The sequence below is a fragment of the Macaca nemestrina genome, chromosome 9 (assembly GCF_043159975.1).
Source record: "Macaca nemestrina isolate mMacNem1 chromosome 9, mMacNem.hap1, whole genome shotgun sequence".
Lineage (NCBI taxonomy): Eukaryota > Metazoa > Chordata > Mammalia > Primates > Cercopithecidae > Macaca > Macaca nemestrina.
Window position 1 is genome coordinate 8,733,090 of NC_092133.1, and position 19,452 is coordinate 8,752,541.

The 19,452-nt window shown below is 51.0% G+C and overlaps 2 protein-coding genes across 15 annotated transcripts in view; one reads left to right on the forward strand and one right to left on the reverse strand.

Annotated features, from left to right (window-relative positions):
• Positions 1-14,879, forward strand: part of LOC105470205 (C-terminal binding protein 2) — a 172,599-nt gene extending 157,720 nt beyond the window's left edge. For all 11 annotated transcript variants that reach the window (XM_071068955.1, XM_071068952.1, XM_071068959.1 and 8 more), the window contains 8 exons: positions 50-204; positions 448-592; positions 5,317-5,523; positions 8,733-8,947; positions 9,431-9,561; positions 10,076-10,203; positions 10,588-10,705; positions 13,501-14,879. In XM_071068955.1, the coding sequence (XP_070925056.1) occupies positions 50-204; positions 448-592; positions 5,317-5,523; positions 8,733-8,947; positions 9,431-9,561; positions 10,076-10,203; positions 10,588-10,705; positions 13,501-13,681 (1,280 nt within the window). In that variant the 3' untranslated portion in view covers positions 13,682-14,879. The remainder of the gene's footprint in view (positions 1-49; positions 205-447; positions 593-5,316; positions 5,524-8,732; positions 8,948-9,430; positions 9,562-10,075; positions 10,204-10,587; positions 10,706-13,500) is intronic.
• A 149-nt stretch (positions 14,880-15,028) lies between these two features.
• LOC105470296 (zinc finger RANBP2-type containing 1) overlaps positions 15,029-19,452 on the reverse strand; it is a 71,946-nt gene continuing 67,522 nt past the window's right edge. For all 4 annotated transcript variants that reach the window (XM_011722158.3, XM_011722139.3, XM_024789358.2 and 1 more), the window contains one exon: positions 15,029-18,422. In XM_011722158.3, coding sequence (XP_011720460.1) covers positions 18,204-18,422 — 219 coding nt within the window. In that variant the 3' untranslated portion in view covers positions 15,029-18,203. The remainder of the gene's footprint in view (positions 18,423-19,452) is intronic.

Genomic DNA, 19,452 nt, shown 5'->3' on the forward strand with positions numbered 1-19,452 from the left:
CGCCCCTCCAGCCACCCACCCACTGTGCTCACCCCTTCCCTCCTTGCAGGTATCCGCCCCCAGATCATGAACGGCCCCCTGCACCCCCGCCCCCTGGTGGCGCTGCTGGACGGCCGCGACTGCACTGTGGAGATGCCCATCCTGAAGGACCTGGCCACTGTGGCCTTCTGTGACGCGCAGTCCACACAGGAAATCCACGAGAAGGTGGGCCCACCCTGCCCGGCCAGGGGCTGCCCTGACCTTGGGCAGTTTCCTCCCCGGCCCTCCCCAGCATCCCCCCATTAGGTTGCCCCGAGTCACCAGCAGGCCCCAAAACCTCTGTTCCCTGCTTTCCTACTGAACTCCTCTGCCTCGGGTTCAAGGGCAATAGGGCCAGGAGACCAGGCCCAGTGGTGCCGGTGGGCTGCCCGGGGTGGGGCTCCGACGCTGTGTTCTGTTCCCACACAGGTTCTAAACGAAGCCGTGGGTGCCATGATGTACCACACCATCACCCTCACCAGGGAGGACCTGGAGAAGTTCAAGGCCCTGAGAGTGATCGTGCGGATAGGCAGTGGCTATGACAACGTGGACATCAAGGCTGCCGGCGAGCTCGGTGAGTGCGAGGCAGCGCTGGCCGCCTGGAGTTGTGCGAGCTCCGTGGGCCCTGCTTGGGTGGGCTCGGAGAAGCAGCTGGAACTGGGACCACAGAGCAGCCGCTTCTGGCTGTAGCAAGGTGGCTGCCTGCAGGCCGGGCTGTGGAGCACCTTGCCAGCCCTGCCTTCACATGGCGCAGATAGGATTGTCCCTGCTGGCTCCTGTGTGGGGTCTGCTGGGCTGTGATGATGCATCTCTGCCCTCAGGGCAGCACCGAGCTGCTGCTGGCTCCATCTGGAAACACCCAGTGCCACCTCCAGAGGGGAGAATGCGACTGGCCACGTGTCCCCTAAACCACACTTGCCGGGTGCATCCCCTAAACTACCCCAGCTGGGTACACAGCCCCAGACCCCTGTCGACACAGGAACGGGGCCTCCCGCTCTGGGAGGGCAGCCCTAGCAGCATCGGACCCAGGTCGGCACCAAAGCAAGGTAGACCCCCTGCCCAACACAGCAGATGACAGAGGCTTCCAAAGAAAAGCAGAGGCACAGGCGCGATCCCGGAGTTGGGGGCGTCAAAGCTGCTCATTGCACCCCCAGCCACAGGCGCTGGGGCCGTGTTGAGGGGCCTCTGCCTGGCACCCGGTGTGAGCCCGTGAGGGCTGAGTGCAGAGGCACGAGGAGCAGACCGCTGTCATCGAGCGCCCTCGGGAGAGGGCCGGGTGGCCGCTGTGCTTGCTCTGTGTTTGGAACATGCTACCCCTGCACTTTGGAGTGGGAGCTGTACTCTGCCTTATGAGTGCTCAGGTGCCCCAAATTCATGAGGCTGCTAAGGGATACTTCAGAACCACTCGGAACCCAGGCACAGTGGTCCAGACAGCAGCCTGGCCTCGGAACAGCCCTTCCTGTGCTCCAGGAATAGCCTGAGCGCCATTTCCCCACCTCTGTCCCATCGGCTGAGGCCCCAGCGGGCCCCGGTGCTTCCGGGACGGGCTGGGTGTCAGATCGTCTCTGAGCAGAGCACAACGTACGTCTGAATCCTGCCCTCGGGCACCGCCGGCCACGTTTTCAGGGAGGCCACCCCCATCGGCTCCAGCTTTCTCTCCACAACCCTAGCCTGGGGTCGGAATCTTAGCTGAGCCCCTCACTGCCATTCGGGGCAGCACCCGGGTACCAGAAGCACTGGGGGTGGGTCTTGGTGTCAGGAGCAGGGCTGGGGAGCCGGGCCGTGGTGGAGCTGCCCATGTACTCACAGGGGTCGGGACACAGTGGGGTGGGGCCGCCCCACAGGCAAATCCCAGAGCAAAAGGCCAGGGAAGGAGAGAGGGTCACTGAGATCCAGACCCCTTAGGGTCCTGGAAGCAGCAGCTTCACACATCCACCCCTCGCCGTCCCCACGCCCCTTGCTTGCTACCAGCCATGGCTTCCTTCCGAGCCGCTCCATTGGAACAAAGACTCCGGAAGATGTGAGTCTTCAAAAGCGTGTTTAATATAAACTAAAATTTTCCATCTTTCCCTGGCACAAACAAGGATATTTTTGTTTGAAAACAAATGTCCTTTGTGCTCTTGGTAGAGCTGAAATCCCAAGTTTGAACAGCAGAGAAGAATATAGCTTCATGTGCCAGGGGCTCTCAAATCCTTGTCCCCACACACCTCTTGCTTCTCCAGCACGTCTGCCCCTCACCTCCCAGCTCCCAGGCCCACATGGGTGCTGACCCTCACCTTCCTCGGCTGGACCAGCAGCTGCTTTCCAGGGAGAGAGGGTAGGTCCTTGCCTGTGGAACTTTCTATTTCTCCATTTCTAGAAGGGCCCCACACAGGCAGTGGGGCTAGAAAGGCACCAACCAGGGCCTCAATGACGGGGGGCCCAGGAGGGCCAAGATGGGAGGTTGTGTTCCCTGAGTTCTGAGACCCACAGAAGACGACCAGGACCAGGGACTGCGGTTTTGGAAAATGTTGAAGGGCTGTGAGTGGTGAATTTTCATTGATCTTGGTCCCATCTGATAAGGTCGCTTGGAAGACATCTGTGGGGCCCTTTTGAAGGGCACTTTTCAAATGTAGACTCTGGAGGCGGAAAATGAGCCTCTGTCCAGACGTCCTTTGTCTCCGAAGGCATTGCCCACATCACGCGGTCAGCAGGCCTTTTGTGCTGAGGGCTGGGAGCGGCAGGTGGCTGCAGGCAGGCCCTCCTCCTGATGTGAAAGGGGGTCCCTGGCAGGCCCAGAAAACAGAGCCCTCCGTGTTGGACGAGGCAGCACACTAGGCCTCTGGTGAAGCCTTCCGGGATCGCAAGGTTCTGAGCCATCAGCTCGGGAATGACGGGCGAGAGTCAGGCCCTTGAGGAAGCTGCTCACCTGCACTTCTTCCCACGAGCCAGGAAGACACGGAAGACATGAGGGGAAGACCTTGAGAGGTCCTACACCCCTCCCCACCCCCGCCGCCTCCAGCAAGCTGGTTGATCCGGTTCCCGTGCCAGTGGCAGTCCTGAAGGGATGAAAGCACCATGGCACTGACCGTGAGAGCAAAGCAGCTTGCCTCTCTGGTGCCGTGTTTCAGGCTCCATGTACACTGGGAGGCCCAGCCTGTGAGTATCAGAGCCGCCCATCGTGTCGCACTTGAAGGATCAGCTTGACTCATCCAGAAGGGAGGCTGCATCCACAGAGCGTTGTAGGACAGCTAAGACGCTGCCTCCGAGAGGGCGGTGAGGTTATGGAGGTTCCTGGCCGTGGCGCCGCTGCAGTGGGGCTGGGAAGGTTCTTCCATCCCAGGCAGTGCCTGCAGCTCTTCCTCCTGCACCCTCTCCCCGTCCTGGGACTCTGCACTCTGGTGAGCACTGGAACCGAGGAGCTGGATGTCCAAGTTCGGTGAGAAGACTGACCGAATGTCCTGCTTCAGCCTCCCTTTTTGTGCCCCACCACCCGGGGGCCTTTACACAGGTGGCCTTGCGGGGTCTCAGCTGGCATCAGCCCATCTTCTAGGAGGAGCTGCTGCTGCTCACACCAGGCAGCATGGCCAAGCCCCGGCCGCAGCACGGAGCCAGTGTCCTTGAGGGTGATTCTGCTGCGGGGCCTCCCTGCTGGGCTTTAGCCCGCCCGAGGAATGCAAATTGTCCCAACCGCCAAAGATTATCTTCAACCTCTGGCATCAGCCTCAGTCTATCTGACTCTAATAATAACATGGCATGTGATCAAGCCCCAGCTTCTCTGCTGAGCTATTTCAAATGAACGAGGCCCGTTTCCTGCAAGATTGCTGGCATCCAGCTCGTGGGAAAGTTGGTCGGCCTCAGTCACAGTCAGCCACACTGTTCCCTTGGCAGTTGTGGCCCGGAGGAGCCCTCGGTGGCCACGTTGGGTGGGTGGGTGACCTGCTCACGGTGGCTTCACCTTCTCTGAGCTGTGTGTCCTGCTGAGGGGGTCACTCTCAAGACCTTAGACCTAGGGGTGGCCCTCTTAGGGAGACAGCCATGCAGCTGTCTAGAAAGTGGGTTTGCGGCGCCCACTGCTCTTGTTTCCTGTCCAGTAGAGCCCAAGAAGCTGCCTTGGTGGTCGCTGTCCCCACTCCAATCTTCAGGACTTGAGATAGAGGAATCGTGGGTTGGCTTAAAGGTGGCCCTGTCCTGGTGCCTTGGGCAACCCTTGTTGGGAGAGGCACTTTCCTAGGGGGTCCCAAACCTGATTAGGAGGGAACCTTTTCACCTGGGCTGACATGGTGCCCAAACAACCACACCCCTCCTCAGAGAGCTCAACTGGGAGCCACAGGCTGGCTGCTGAGCCCACCCCCTGGGGCCCCACCCCTGGCTCGGCCCTCTGGTCTCTGCAGCAAGTAGGCGTCTGGTTCTCCACCTGTTGGGTGGTAGGGAGGGGCCGTTCCCAGCCTGGCCCTCTGCCTTCTTGCACCCCTGTTGTATCTGGCATTCATTCATTCTTCCCCAGACGCCCTCTGGCTGTGGAGGGTAAATGTCGGGGCCCTTTCTGCCTGTTGTGGGTTAACTCTCCACGCCACAGTTGCCTCGTGCTGGGAGGTACTTGACCCTGGTCTCCGCAGCTCGGATGGGGCCAGAGGGCTCACCCCAAGCCGCACTTGGCCCTGAAGGCTGCTCCACGGGGCAGGGAGGGCATCCTGTCTGGTCTAGTTCTTCCCCCCAGAGCAGGGTGCTGAACACGGCCACAGGATGACTGTGCATACGCTTCCGACATCAGTTCTGTCCCAGGGCCAGCCCTTGCATCCATGTGGGGGTGGAACAAGTATGTTTAAAACGTATGTTTTTTGCATCAAACTGTTAGCACACCTTAAAACCAAAAGCCATTCTTTGTCACCCCTGCCAGCTCTATGAGGAAGACCCTGAGGGGTTTGAGCCTGAGTGGGGTCCATTTGGAGGAGTCTGGTCTTACCAGACTTACCACTAACTTGCTGCCACTCCAGGTCCTTTCTTGGGACTCAGCACAAGCCCGGGAGGAAGCCAGTCAGGCCCAAGATCAGCCATAGGAGTTGGGCTGTTCGTGAGCCACGTCCTGGAGCAAAAGTCCTCCTTGGGAGGGAGGGGCGGACGTTCGGGCTAGAGCCTCCCGAGCATCAGAGCCTGAGGGCCTGCCACCCACGTGCCCAGCCCCGCGTCTGCTAGACGATAAGATGGGCCTCCCCCCGTGCCAACAACCCCGTGTCAGGAGGGCAGGCTGGGAGCCCTGGGGCTTCCCCACTGATCTTGAGGTTTTGTCATCTCCGGCCTTGGCCTCGTCCCTTTTAGGAATTGCTGTGTGCAACATCCCGTCTGCAGCCGTGGAAGAGACGGCGGACTCTACCATCTGCCACATCCTCAATCTGTACCGGAGGAACACGTGGCTGTACCAGGCACTGCGGGAAGGCACGCGGGTGCAGAGCGTGGAGCAGATCCGAGAGGTGGCCTCGGGAGCGGCCCGCATCCGTGGGGAGACGCTGGGCCTCATCGGCTTTGGTACGTGCCACCCTCTGCATCCATCCCCGCCTTCTCCGACGCGGGCTGGCGTAGTGGGGACCCCTCGGGAAAGGCAACCCCAGCCTGCTCTTGAGGAGTCCCCAGGGCAGGCAGGGCCAGCCCCCTCCCTGTGTCGCACGGGGTAGATCGGAGTCAACACCCATCAGGGAACTCGCCCCAGAGGCAGGATCTGGGCTGGTTCGGGAAGAATGCGTGTCCGCTGCTGTCTGCGGTGTCTGGCAGGACAGCATTCTCTGCTGTGGGGCAGCAGGCAAGGCACCGCGCCCACTAAATTTCCCTGGGCAGGGGTGAAGGGCAGGGGCTGTATGGAGCTGTGTCGTGGAGAAGCAGCCAGGCTTGGGGCTCAAGTAGGGGCTGGCGGTTTAGTGGAGACCTGGACTATGGGCATGGCCTCACTCCTGAAGGCCTTCAGCTGCCGGGTTGGGGTGGCAGAGTCAGGCCATCAGCTTGGAAAGCTCCTGAGAGAGGGCCAGGAAAAGGAGACACGTGGGGACAGGCCCCAGGAGGGTGTTCGGCAAGGTGGTGGGGGGCCGGTGCCGAGGAGAAGGTGACAGTAAACAGCCTGATTCCACGGGGGCTCGAGGAGGCCCCCACCCTGCTCACCATCAGGGTCCACACCACACCCAGGAGACCTCAGCCCGTTGCCACTGAATCTCAACACCACCGCTTACCAGCTCTGTGGCCTTGTGGGAATTACCTGAGCTTTTTGCCTCAGTTTCCCAATCTGTAAGTAGATATTTGGTGGGATACATGGTATCTGCCTTTTGGGACTCCAAGAAGGCACATGTGCACACGGGGCCAGTAATGTTCTGGCCTCCGGGAGACTCCCAGCTGCTGCTCAGCCTCTGCTTGCAGCTCCGCACCTCCGGGGAAGAAGCTCCCGTGCTCCTCTCCCCACGAGCCCTGCCCTGGACCTGGGGTGCTGCTTGAACGAGAGCGAAGTTGCTGGACGCTTCCAGGAGTGTACATCTTTCTGTCCCCTCTACAGGCCACGATCTCCTGGGTCTGGCCTCGCCTGGGGTCTGAGTTGAAGTGCCCGGTGCTGGGGATTTTTTAAAGGACCCACCGTGTTTTGACTTTGTTGGAAAGGCAGAGGTGGTATGAACACCAGGCTCCCTCTGTCCAGGCCCCACTGGGCCTCGTGGCTCGGAAATGCTGCTTCATCTCCATCTTCGTATACTCTGAAGCTCCCCGGGGCCTCGGTGGTCTCTGGCCAGGCTGCAGAGCCTGGGGCCATGTGGTCATGAGTACCCTGGGTGCACAGTGGGGCCTCACTGGGGAAGTGCTTGTTTCAGGGGCTTCTGACTTCTTCCTGGGGTTGTTCCTGTGACTCTGCCCTTGTCATTCAACTTTAAAAACCCTCTCAGTGTATGGAGGCCAGTTCAGCCCCCAGCCACCGCCCTGTTTTCTCGAGACTGTACACTAACCACTGCTACCACCACCCTGGGTCCCCAGCACAGGGACTGTCATGGTCTCTCCTTGCTCCCTTTCCAGGTGTCTCTGTAGCCTTTGGGACTGTTGCTGCCGCAGCCATCCTGGGCTAAGAGCTTTTGCTGACCTCGGGTTCCACTGAGCAAGAGTCCCCCAGGCCCAGCTGGCTCAGGGCAGCAGGCGGGTGGGGCGGTGCTGCCAAGAGAGGGCAGCCTGGGGCTGGGGGCATGGACAGAAACTGAAGGAAAGGTAGCCTGTGGGAGCTGTGCTTTTTAAAAGGTGGTGTAGGGTGGTGGGGGAGTAGGTCTTTTCTGTAGGGAATGGGTTTTGATTAAGTCAGTAGCAGGATTAAGTCATTAGGTCGTCAGAAAATCTCGGATAAAGTTCAAGGGGTTTGTGAACTTGGGGGAAAAAAACAAAGAAATAGGACCCAGTCCCTGTCGGCACGGTTGAAATCTGGGCTTGGTGCTCTGGGCTGCTGTTCCACAGGCCCTCCAGGCCCTGGATCTGCAGAGTGTGAGCCCCACTGATTGAAGTGTGTTCGTGCACAGACACCATGAACGGGGATGGCGGCTGCAGGAACAGCAGTTGCATGCTGGGGTCCTCAGTGTCATGTTGCCAGTGCGTCAGAGAGCCATCTCTCTCTCCGTCCCTGCCACCGTCCAGTACTGCCTGCTCCAAGGGGTGACACTGATGAGGGGAGGCGTGATGGTTCGTGCCTTGCTATGCTAGTTGCCCTGCAGCTGTCCCTGATGAGACTGGCCTTATTCAACCTTTGTTCTAACTACGGCAGTTGTCCTAGCCAGGCGTCAGTTAGATGGAGCTGCTGCAGGAGGAGGAGCCATCCAGCGTTGAGGTACCCCTGGAACACGGGCTGCCTGCTCGGAAATGCGCATCTTTGTCTTTCTCCCGCCTGCACCTTGGAACCATGGCTTTAAAGATTCCTTCTGTGATCTCCAGGAGAACCCAGTCGAGCATCAACACTAACCATTTTGTTTTCAAAATGCTGACAATTGCTCTGGGAAGCTGGAGGTGCTATCGAGGGGACCGCATGGGTTTCTGAAATGACAGCTGTTGGGGAGTGGGAGACACTTCCTCATCCTGTGACACAGCTGGCGGGAGGCCCAGGCTGCATACTTGCAGATGGGCACGAGGCCCCACCAGTGGGACAGGTCCAGGCCTAATGGTCACCTGCCCTGCCTCCCGCCCAGAACACAGTAGCACGTGGCCAGTCTGCACTCGGGCCGGCCTGCAGGGAGCCACTGTGTTCATGTCACCCTTTGCAGGAGCGAGCCCAGCGATGAAGAGGCAGGACATCACTCCCTGTTATATTGAGAGCAAGTTTCTCAAACACAAAGCTCATGTTAAGAAGCCTGCAGTGCACACAAGAAGTGTGGAGAGGAGTGGGGACAGAGGACACGGGTGGTGATGGGAGGGGCATGTGGGCCTGTCAGAACACTGTAATTGTGTTTGAAAATGTCAGTAACAAGGAAGGGTTGTTTTGTTTTGTTTTTAACAAAATTCCTGCTGTGGCCAATATAAGCAGCAAGCACTGCGGTCCTCACCTGTCCGACATCGGCCATGGTGGCCCCTCGCGGGCAGTGCTCGACTCAGGCCTAAGCTTTGGGCACACAGTTTCTCCGGCAGCAGCTACCAGCAGGGATGGCAAGCCCGGACTCAGCTCAGACGCAATGGAGGTGGCAGCGCTGGGGCGCGGGCTGTGGACTCACTCACCTGGACGCTCTGTTTCTGTACAGGTCGCACGGGGCAGGCGGTTGCAGTTCGAGCCAAGGCCTTTGGATTCAGCGTCATATTTTATGACCCCTACTTGCAGGATGGGATCGAGCGGTCCCTGGGCGTGCAGAGGGTCTACACCCTGCAGGATTTGCTGTATCAGAGCGACTGCGTCTCCTTGCACTGCAATCTCAACGAACATAACCACCACCTCATCAATGACTTTACCATAAAGCAGGTAATTTGAAAATAGATGCCATGGAAGCTTCTGTCGAAAGGTGGTGGCACTTGCTGGTGGGCACAAGAGGGACGTGGAGGGCAAGGGAGATGGTTTCTGGATACAGTTGAGCAGGGCAGAGACCCTGCAACACACCAGAGACAAGTCAGGTGAAGCCCTTCCTCGGCTGAGCCGGGCTAAGCAGAGACGGACAGGCGCTAGCCAGGACCCAGCTTCACAGGCTGCCCAGAGCCTGCCAAGAGGCCCGCAGCTCGGCACAGTCCAGCCTCTCCACCGTGTTGCTTCCTGTCAGGATCAGCAGAAACAGCCCTGGCTTCCAGCCATCACCAAAACTTCCCACTCCCTTCCCTCAAACTGCAGCACACACATTAAACCACTTAGACCAATAAAACTCCTGGCTTGCAGCTTTCTTCTTTAAACCTTGGTACAAGAGTCTTCCACCATGCCAGTGTGCCTGTAACCGGCTTTTCTTTCCTTCCACAGATGAGGCAGGGAGCATTCCTTGTGAACGCAGCCCGTGGTGGCCTGGTGGACGAGAAAGCCTTAGCACAAGCCCTCAAGGAGGGCAGGATACGAGGGGCAGCCCTCGACGTGCATGAGTCGGAGCCCTTTAGGTGCGTGTTGCCCTAGCTGCCTACCACCAGCCCACAGGGCCCAACTCCACACCTGACCCTCACACTTTGAACTTGAGGCCCTTTTCCCAAACAGGTCCCTGGGCAGGAAACTGGCAGAGATGACATTTACAGTCTCTGTTTTTCTAAGGATTGTGCTGTATTCTAATCGTAAAAGGACTGGAAGTTCCCAAAGGTCATCCGGGAAAAGAGAGGCAGAAAATTGGTGGTGGTGGCGGTGGTTCTGGTCTTTAGACAGACAGGCGTCATCTCTGCCCTGGATTAGAGCAGGACAAGCGTTCAATAGAACTGGACTTTTTGATCTACCAATTACAGTTCTTACAGAATTTTGATAATTACATTCAACCCAGCCTTCATAAAATACCATCACAGAGGTTCCTGTATCCACGCTATCTATGCAGCTACTTTCCTACACGGCCAAGAGCTCCCTCATGCTGAGGAGGGCAGGGAGAGTATGCAGCATTTCCCGCTTACTCTTTTTTCTACATTTTTCTAGCTTTGCTCAGGGTCCGTTGAAAGATGCACCGAATCTCATCTGCACTCCTCACACTGCCTGGTATAGCGAGCAGGCATCACTGGAGATGAGGGAGGCAGCTGCCACGGAGATCCGCCGAGCCATCACAGGTGAGCACCTCCGTGCCTCTGGCCTGCCAAGGGCAGCCTCAGTTCCACAGTCCAGCCAGCTCCCATCCTGCTGGCTACAGGTGGCTCTTAACAGGTGGAATTCATTTTTAGCACCAAATGTATATGACTTGGGCCCTGTTGATTTATGTAAGCCCTGAACTAAACTTCAGAGAAGGAACCATTCCCTTTAGGCCCAGACATAAACTCAGGGGTTTGGGCGGGGCAGACAGAGGCTGAAGGTCAGTGTTGAAGAGCTCAAGCACTTGGGCCTTTGGATGTTTTACGTTTTCACAAATGCTTATTTCCCCACATAAGCAGCTACAGGTGTAATGTTAAACTTCTTGTGATTTTTAAAAATATGATATTTTAATCATCTTACCCTAGGTCGCATCCCAGAAAGCTTAAGAAACTGTGTGAACAAGGAATTTTTTGTCACATCAGCGCCTTGGTCAGTAATAGACCAGCAAGCAATTCATCCTGAGCTCAATGGTGCCACATACAGGTGAGAAGAGGAACTGACTGTATCTCAGCCTGTGAGCACCACACCCCGGGGCCCCAAACTTGGTGGGAAGCTTACCTCCCGCAGATGCTACAGCAGGGCCACAACAATTGGCCTTCTCAGCAGGAACTGTGTGCACTGCCCCCTCAGGTCTTCCAATGCCTAATTTCATGGAACAGAAGCTATTTTAAAAGGGAGTGGGTTCGGTCACATGTGATTGACCACAGGTGCTAGGAACTGCCTTTCATTCTAAAGCCATCTTAGAACCAAAAGGCTTCTCAGCCACGCGTGGTAGCACACACCTGTAATCTCAGCTGCTAGGGAGGCTGAGGCGGGAGAGTTGCTTGAACCTGGGAGGTGGAGACTGCAGTGAGCCGAGATCACCCACTGCCCTCCAGCCTGGGCCACAGAGTGAGATAACCCCGCCTCCCGCTCCCCCAACCACCAAAAAAAAAAGGCTTCTCAAAGAGAAAGGCTTATATAGATAAGATGTTCAAGTGCACAGGTCTGTGAGCAAGTTCATTTTCTAATTTGAATCTTATGTCCACGGAAGGCATTCTGGCCAATGAAGGTACGATCAACTCAGGATAATGACCTTGTCCACATGCTAAGAATGATGCGTGTAGGTAGTTTGGGTCAGCCAGGAAATGAGCCGTACTCGGGAACGCAGAGTGGGGTAAAGACAGGAGCCCTCCCAGGGAGGTGGTTTCTTTTCTGGTATTTCCCATCCACGAGTCGGTTTTCTCCCACCCCCTACCACCCCCACCCCCACATTATTGCTGGATTCCCAGGAAATCAGTAGCCCCTTCATGCATAAAGTTGCAGCCTTGAATCTTAAGAAAAATTTTTACATACTCTAAACCAGGGTTTCTAGCTCTTGGCAATAGATACATTTGGGGCCGATCATTCTCTTCATTCGCCTGGCCTGTGCATTCTAGGACGTTTAGCAACATCCCTGGCCTCTACCCACGGGATGCCAGTAGCACCTCCCACTCCCACTCATGATGATTGCAAATGTTTCCAGATATTGCCACACGTCCCCTGCTATAGCCATAGTGACGACCAGGGTGCGTTTAGTTTGTGTAATGAAGGCTCCGACCCTGAAGCAGCTATGCGGTGCTTGCAGGTCACGTGGCTGTCTTCACATTTCCTCCAGTCCCATCCTTTTGGTCCTCACAAGTATTTTCAAGCCCATCATAGCATCAGATCCCCCTGTTGGGTGAAGTTGGGGGCCCACCTCTTCATGTCACCATTGTATTTATCCTTCACGTAAGCCGGGGCTCTTAGGCCCCCTAGAACAGTATATGTGCACTGAGGAAGGGACTGGAAGAGGACCCTCATGACCAGAGTCCTTCTGAAGGTCTTGGGGATTTCTGACTGGTGGTGACAGGATGGCAGGGTGGCTTCCACAGTAAGACGCCTCCTCTACCTGGATGATAAAGGGTTTGGGAACTATGCCCTGCCTCCTAAGTCTGTGTGAATACACTGAGTTCCACTTTGCCCGAGGACCCTATGTTCTGCGGGTGGTGAATGCAGTATGTCCTCACACAGCACCTCGTGCTTGCAATATAAAACCAGCCCAAGCCTGGGCGTTCTGAGGAAGGCAGCCCCCCAGCCAACAGCCAGCAAGCATACCACTTCCCATCTCAGGCCATGGGAGTATATAACCAACCAGCCTAGAAAGTTTAGTGAGTTCTGGCTGCCATAATTGAGTAGCATTGACTGGGTGGCTTGTAAAGAAATGTCTTGCAGTTCTGGAGGCTGGAAGTCTGAGATGAGGCTGCCATCATGGTCAGGTTCTGGTGAGGGCCAGGCAGCTGACCATCAGCTTCTTCCCGCATCCTCATATGGCAGAGAGAGGGCCAGAGCACTAACTAGACTCCCTTCTCTAAGGGCACTCATCCCATTCATGACCCAGTCGTTTCCTGACCCAGTCACTTCCCAAGGGCTTTACCTCTTAAGGTCATCACCTTGGAGGTGTGGGATTTGAACTGGAATTAGGGGGATGGAGGGAGATAAACATTCAGTCCCTAAGAGTCCATCGTGCTCTGTTGGGAAATCATTTTATCAGTCAGAAGTAACTGGTGAACACTTGGGAGTCCATTTTGTACAAAGTGTTTTTTTTAAACAGTAGAGTATATCCACATTCATAATTAGTATGGGCTAGTATCTTGTTATCTAAAAGCTACAAAATTAGTGGCCCCGTGTTTTGATTGGACTAGTTTTTATAAATTAGTTGGCAGTGTTTGAGACTTCTTGCTTTGGGGATAGGGAGGATAAACTGTCCCATAAAAATTGTTAGCCAGGGCCGGGCGCAGTGGCTCACGCCTGTAATCCCAGCACTTTGGGAGGCTGAGGCGGGCGGATCACAAGGTCAGGAGATTGAGACCATCCTGGCCAACATGGTAAAACCCCGTCTCTAACAAACATACAAAAATTAGCTGGGTGTGGTAGCGTGCACCTGTAGTCCCAGCTACTCGGGAGGCTGAGGCAGGAGAATCACTTTAACCCAGGAGGCAGAGCTCACGCCACTCACTGCACTCCAGCCTGGCAACAGGGTGAGACTCTTGTCTCCAAAAAAAAAAAAAAAAAAATTGTTAGCCAGGCGTGGTGTCTCTAGCCTGTACTCCCAGGACTCTGGGAGGCCTATGGGGGGGAATCACTTGAGCTCAAGAGTTTGAGACCAGCCTGGACAGCCTGGCAAAACTGCCTGTCAGAATGCTAGAAGTAGGAAAAGAGCTAAGAGCTTGGCAACTCTGCCCTCAACTTACTAGGCCCTATTTCTGTGTGTTCCTTAGATATCCGCCAGGCATCGTGGGGGTGGCTCCAGGAGGACTTCCTGCAGCCATGGAAGGGATCATCCCTGGAGGCATCCCAGTGACTCACAACCTCCCGACAGTGGCACATCCTTCCCAAGCGCCCTCTCCCAACCAGCCCACAAAACATGGGGACAATCGAGAGCACCCCAACGAGCAATAGCAGAGAATGCCAGAAGGTAATCATTCAGATACACTTGGGACCAAGAGACAGTGAAAAATAGATGAACTAAGAGAAAAAGAATCTGATGGTCTTTGTAACTGATTCTGGACATATGCATCATTGATGTTGCAGTGTTAAAACTACAAGAGCTAGAAAACTGAAGATGTCGTCTGCTTACAGAAGCGCTGAAAGACTAGGATGTGATTTATTAACGACCAACTTCTGTTATTGTGTGTTAAGTTTTTCATCTGTGCATCAAATCACAAAGAATAAATAGAGCTTTTTTCTTTCTCAGTCCCTTGGGCACAGCAGGTCCTGAACACCCTGCTCTACAATGTTGCATCAAGAGTTCAAACAACAAAATAAAAAATATTAAGAGGAAATCCCCATCCTGTGACTTGAGTCCCTTAAGTCTACAGGGGCTGGAGACCTCTTTTTGCTAATAGGAAAATCACATGACTACAAAATGGGGAGAAAACTGTTTGCCTGTGGTAGACACCTGCACGCATAGGATTGAAGACAGTACAGGCTCCTGTACAGAAAAGCGTCTCTCACACCTGAACTGCATACTGAGCGGGCAAGTTGGTTGTAAGTTCAGTAAAACCCTCTGATGATGCAAAACAAAAAAAAAAAAAAAAAAAAAAAGTATTAAGTTTCACAAGCTGTTTGTACTCAAATATATTTTCTCAGTTTCAGATCCTCTGCTATTTTATTGAGTGGAAAGTCTTGAGCTGAAAGGGTTCAAGAAGAATAATGTTGCATTTCCTTATGTCTCAGGAAACACTTTTTATGGTAACTTGTCAGATTGTCTATGAACAAACCCACTTTTTTAGACATTGATAAAGTCTTCTTTTCTTCACGTGATATTTTATACAAGAACACTTCAGATGTATTAGATGTGACTGATTTTAACAAATCCTGTTAGATTTGTATCAGCTAGTTCCATGTTCTGCTCATAGTCTTTTGTGAATCATTGCCTTTTTGTTTAAAAAGATGGCCTATTTTGAGCCTTTGTATAGGTACATTCCTGTTTTTGTGACAAAAGAAAAACTTTAAAATTGTCCCAAACAGAAAAATAATGGCTATCAGAAGTATGTTTTGTTTTAGTGTGAGTTACCGTTACTGTATTTGTTTATTGTAAAGGTGGACATTTAGCGTTCAGTGCAGTTTTCAATAAAAAGTAATTAAAATTTGTTAAGTTCTGAAATTCAAGTACATCTCACTAATGTAAAAGTTCTCTACTTGAGATGTTTAAGGCAACTGCATTGTCAATTAGCCAGTTTCCAACTCTTGTTACTACAGGGTTCTGCCTATTCCATAACCAGACTCAAGAACGCTGACAATTAATTACCTCATGTGATACAAAGTTTAATTGAAAAATCAAAACCTCACACAAGTCCATCATTATCAAGTCATGCCATCCTTAAGATGTAAATGGTGGGTTAGAGCTAAGTCTTACATTAAAAAAAAAAAAAAAAAGTTGCTCAACTTAAGAGTTCTGATTTTAATTTACCCCAAAGCAAAATGGCCTGGACCTGGTTCAAGGCAGGGAAGTGACCCTTGAAACTGTTTTGCCAATAACCTAACAAAATATTTACAAAGAAGTGTTGCAAAATAGTCCCATGAGTTAAGAACTTGAAGTTGATTTAATGGATCTTCTTTTTAAATAGAATTAAACCTTTATACTAAGTGTCTGCTAAGTGTCAATTAAGTCCAACAATTCCAGGTATCAAACTCCCTCTGAGCTCTTCCTTATACTTCCCTTCCCATTAAAACAAAACAAAAAACTCATGGTGTCTTACAGCCTTTGGCTTGCCTGGCCTTGTCTGCTCACTTTAAGGTGGTGGCCCCATCCCAACTCTACCATAAAAGTGTCCATTAACACAAGCTCACATGGAGAGAGACGGCACTCATAGTTACTGACCTATCACCCCAGGAAACAAAAAGGTAGTTTAACATCTTTGTAACCACTCTCAAAGAGACAGACTATGAAATATGCGTGGAAAGGAGGCCAAGCGCACACAGAGTATCTTACCTTCACATACGTGAAGAAGTCTGGGACACGAGGAACCTAAGAGTCAAAAACATAAGGCAGGTCTGAGTCCATGGCCCACCTGGGTTTTGTTTAATTAGATCTTGGTTGCCCAAACCAAAATTTATATACATGTATATGAATTTGACTCCAAGGAAGAACAGGTCAAAACAAAATGCCATGCTCTGTTTGCTCTATGCAAAGAACCATCAAGTCCACAGAGCAAAGGTATGACGTACTATCCAGAGTCAATCATTTATCAGAGTCTGTCACCTAGCCATGTATAATCTTTGAAAAAGGACTATATTCTATCTTGGGACAGTAATTATGGCTGTTTAATAGTTCAAGAGCATAATACAGCATTGATTTACCAAAAATTTTGGCCTTTAACAGCCAGTCTATGAAAACCATTTAGAGCCCCATTCCTGTCTGTAGCCTAGGAAATGGAACCATCTTTAATTCTTTCCCACAGGGAAGAATGCTGCACCTATCACACTATGTGGTCAGGGTCACTGATAATAAATAAATAAATAGAGCGCGCAGAGGAAACAACACTCACCAAACCACGACACACAGTAGAAGCTAAGTACGGAGCATACACTCGCTGGACAACGCTGCTGCAATGCAGACTGCAATGGCTACATGCTTTTCCCCCTAACAATTCTCTTTGGCTTCTTCAATTGGGAAGGCAGATTTTGCTTAACAGGCAACTAGAACAGGATCTCTGCCCACTAAAAAATTATCCCTATACATAGAGAAAAGTTACTACAGATGCTAAGTAGTCAGAATACTAACATTTTCTATAAACTCGATTAACTAATTATTGGCCAAAATGAAAGCAAACAATATAGCCCATTTTTAAGAACACATTCACCACTTGAAACAGCAGCATTTACATTATATCAAAGATTCATTTCTACGGAATCATACTACAAAAATCATTTTTTCCTGCAAGATTTAGCATGCAGCAAAAATGATCTTTTCATCCTGGGAACACTTTTTTACTGAGTTTTTGGGGGGCGGAACTAAAGACATGACAGTTTTGTGGGTATTTTTCTATTTTTAGTATCATTCTGGCAGCAAATTTGAGGTTGTACACATTTCATTATCAACTAAAAAACAAGCAAATACTTTAAGGTTTTCACAGCCTTTTCATCACAGGGAAGGGAAAAAAAAATACGTGTGTGTGTGTGTGTGTGTGTGTCATCTTTCCAAATTCCTGGCCACATCAATAGTCTAGAAAGTGCTTATCAGGACACCAAGTATTTCTGTGTTCCTGAGATAGGTCTGAAATTTTTACCCAGTATTGAATGTATACCTGAAGTGGTCAAATAATACTTCTTATAAAAAAGTTTTTCTACCTAAGATTATAATTTTAACTTTAAATAAGAATGGCCACAATTAACCAACATGCAAAAATTCTCAGACTAAACACTGAGAAATTCTTCATAGAATGCATTTACCACCTTATTGCATTTTTAAAATCTTTATTCTGTAGTGAATGGGTGTTCCCAATCTGCCTAAGCAAAGGCATGCCATGCCCTTCTAACAAGATTTGCTTAGAGCAGAGGTGATGAAAGGAAGAATCCGAAGGCCTATGGCATGGCAATTTGGGAGTAGTACATTGTGGATGGAGTCCAAGTGAGCAAACTGCACACAATTCATTTAGTGACAAGTGGGCTTGCTCCCTTTTCATCCAGGAAAAAAACTACTCAGACCACTGCCCAGAATCTGGAATAAGAACCCTCATTTTAAGGTATTCTTCCCAACAAATAAATATCTAAATATCGAAAGGGGGCATATCAGAAAACTTAAGACACAATAACCAAAACCAAAACCCTCTTCAAAACAAGTAAGCAATGTCTATATTTAGTTCACTCTAAAACATTCTTAGCTCTTCTTGCAGTTTGTTCCTAAAAGATTTGATTGGATTGGGCACAACAGGAACTAAATTATTAATAAAATAAAAGGTTATTTTTATGTTTTGGTGTAGATAATCTGTACAAAACATTTCCAGATCTCTGAGACTTAGATGGATCTTTTAAGGTTAAAGTAGAATGTCAGGTTCTACTGAAATAATATCTTAAAGGAACAAAGAGCCATTTGCCATGTGCTTTTTCTAAGTGCCCATGCTGAAAAAATTTTCTCAATAATATGAAGATGCTGGTACAACTTTTCCTATTACACAATTTCTTACACAACCACATGCGTTACATTTATAGACAGATTTACAATTTGAAAGGGAAAAAAGTTCTGTCTTAATAAAATTAGGGTTTTTTTTACAAACTGTAGTCCAACTAAAGTTCTCTGTCCCATCACGCAGCAGAGGCATTATCTCCATGAGGTGTGTGTGGTCCAGGAAAACACTTCCCCGAGCAGATCCTGCCAGATTTGGTTCATTCCATGATGTCGACTCTGCTTGGAGCACCACACGAACTTTAGAGTCATTACAGATCTGATGCCTTGGTCTTCTGCTGTTCGATTTTTTTGTCATTCATCTTCATCATCCTCATCTTCCTCTCCATCGGACAGGGATGTACACGGCCGGATCTGTCGGTAGCGGTCAAGCCATTTTTCTACCATCTGAGTGACCAGGGGGTGATTTCGCCGCCGAGAGCTCTTCTGCATGGCAACCAGAACTCCCCCCTCTGTCACACAGCAGTCCAGCCACTCCCTGAGCAGTTTTTCTTGCTGTTCCTCATTACCTAGCTTTTGGAGGAATATGAAGACAAAGGGAAAAATCATACAACAGATCAGAGACTTGGTAGGAATGTGACATGGAAACCAACAGCTGGTATGCTAACTCATGAAAAGGCCAAAGCAATCAACTTTTCACATGGTTTTGATCTCTTGGAAGTTTTGTGTTTAAAGTCCAGTTTGCTCTGGTTAAATTTAAAAAGACATCAATGGCAAATTTTTCAGAAAAAAACTAAAGAGAAAAGCACACTAGAGGGTAATCTGTTAGATAAAATAACAAAAAACAAATGTCCTAATAAACTGATCCTGGCAAGCCACAGCTTCAAACACATGACAAGGTAAGTTTACTTAGTCAATTATGTACAAGCTGAAATTATACAAGTTACGGTCTATGAATTTTTCTTCATGTTGTGATTATAAACGTTTTATGATAATTACTAGTATATTGAATAAAAGACCAATACTTTTCTAAGAATACTGGCTTTCTGAAAGAGCGCTGTTTTTGTACCTTCTCACCACCTCCCCTGTCTGATCTATACTACCCTTTCACTCCCCTTCATCTACAATACCTGGTATTCCTGCTCCTGCCACTGCACCAGAGCCCCAAATGTTCCTCTTCTCGGTAAACTAGCCATTGGCTTACCACACTATCCAGAGTAAAACCCAAAGCTTTAAAAAGCCTTCAGTGAACTCCACCCCATCCCTATCCTCTCTGACCTCCCTCCCTCCCTCCCTCCACTGCCGCCTACCCTCTTTCCCTGTTGCTTACTCCTCTTAAACCACACTGGCCCTGCAATTCTTGGAACTCTGCTTTCAGATAAAAACTTGCTTCATTCCCTAAATGCCGTATTTAAATCACAAACCTCATCTTTACTTTTTAAAACCCATCACCACCTTAAGTTCCTTGATGTGTCCCCCATACAGCAGTTTTGAAAAGGTAAATTTCAAAGTATAACTGGTATCTTCAGCAATTACTACAATCACATTCAGAAATTAAGTGACAGTGCAGATAAAACCACACCTGAAAGGCACCTCAGGCTCT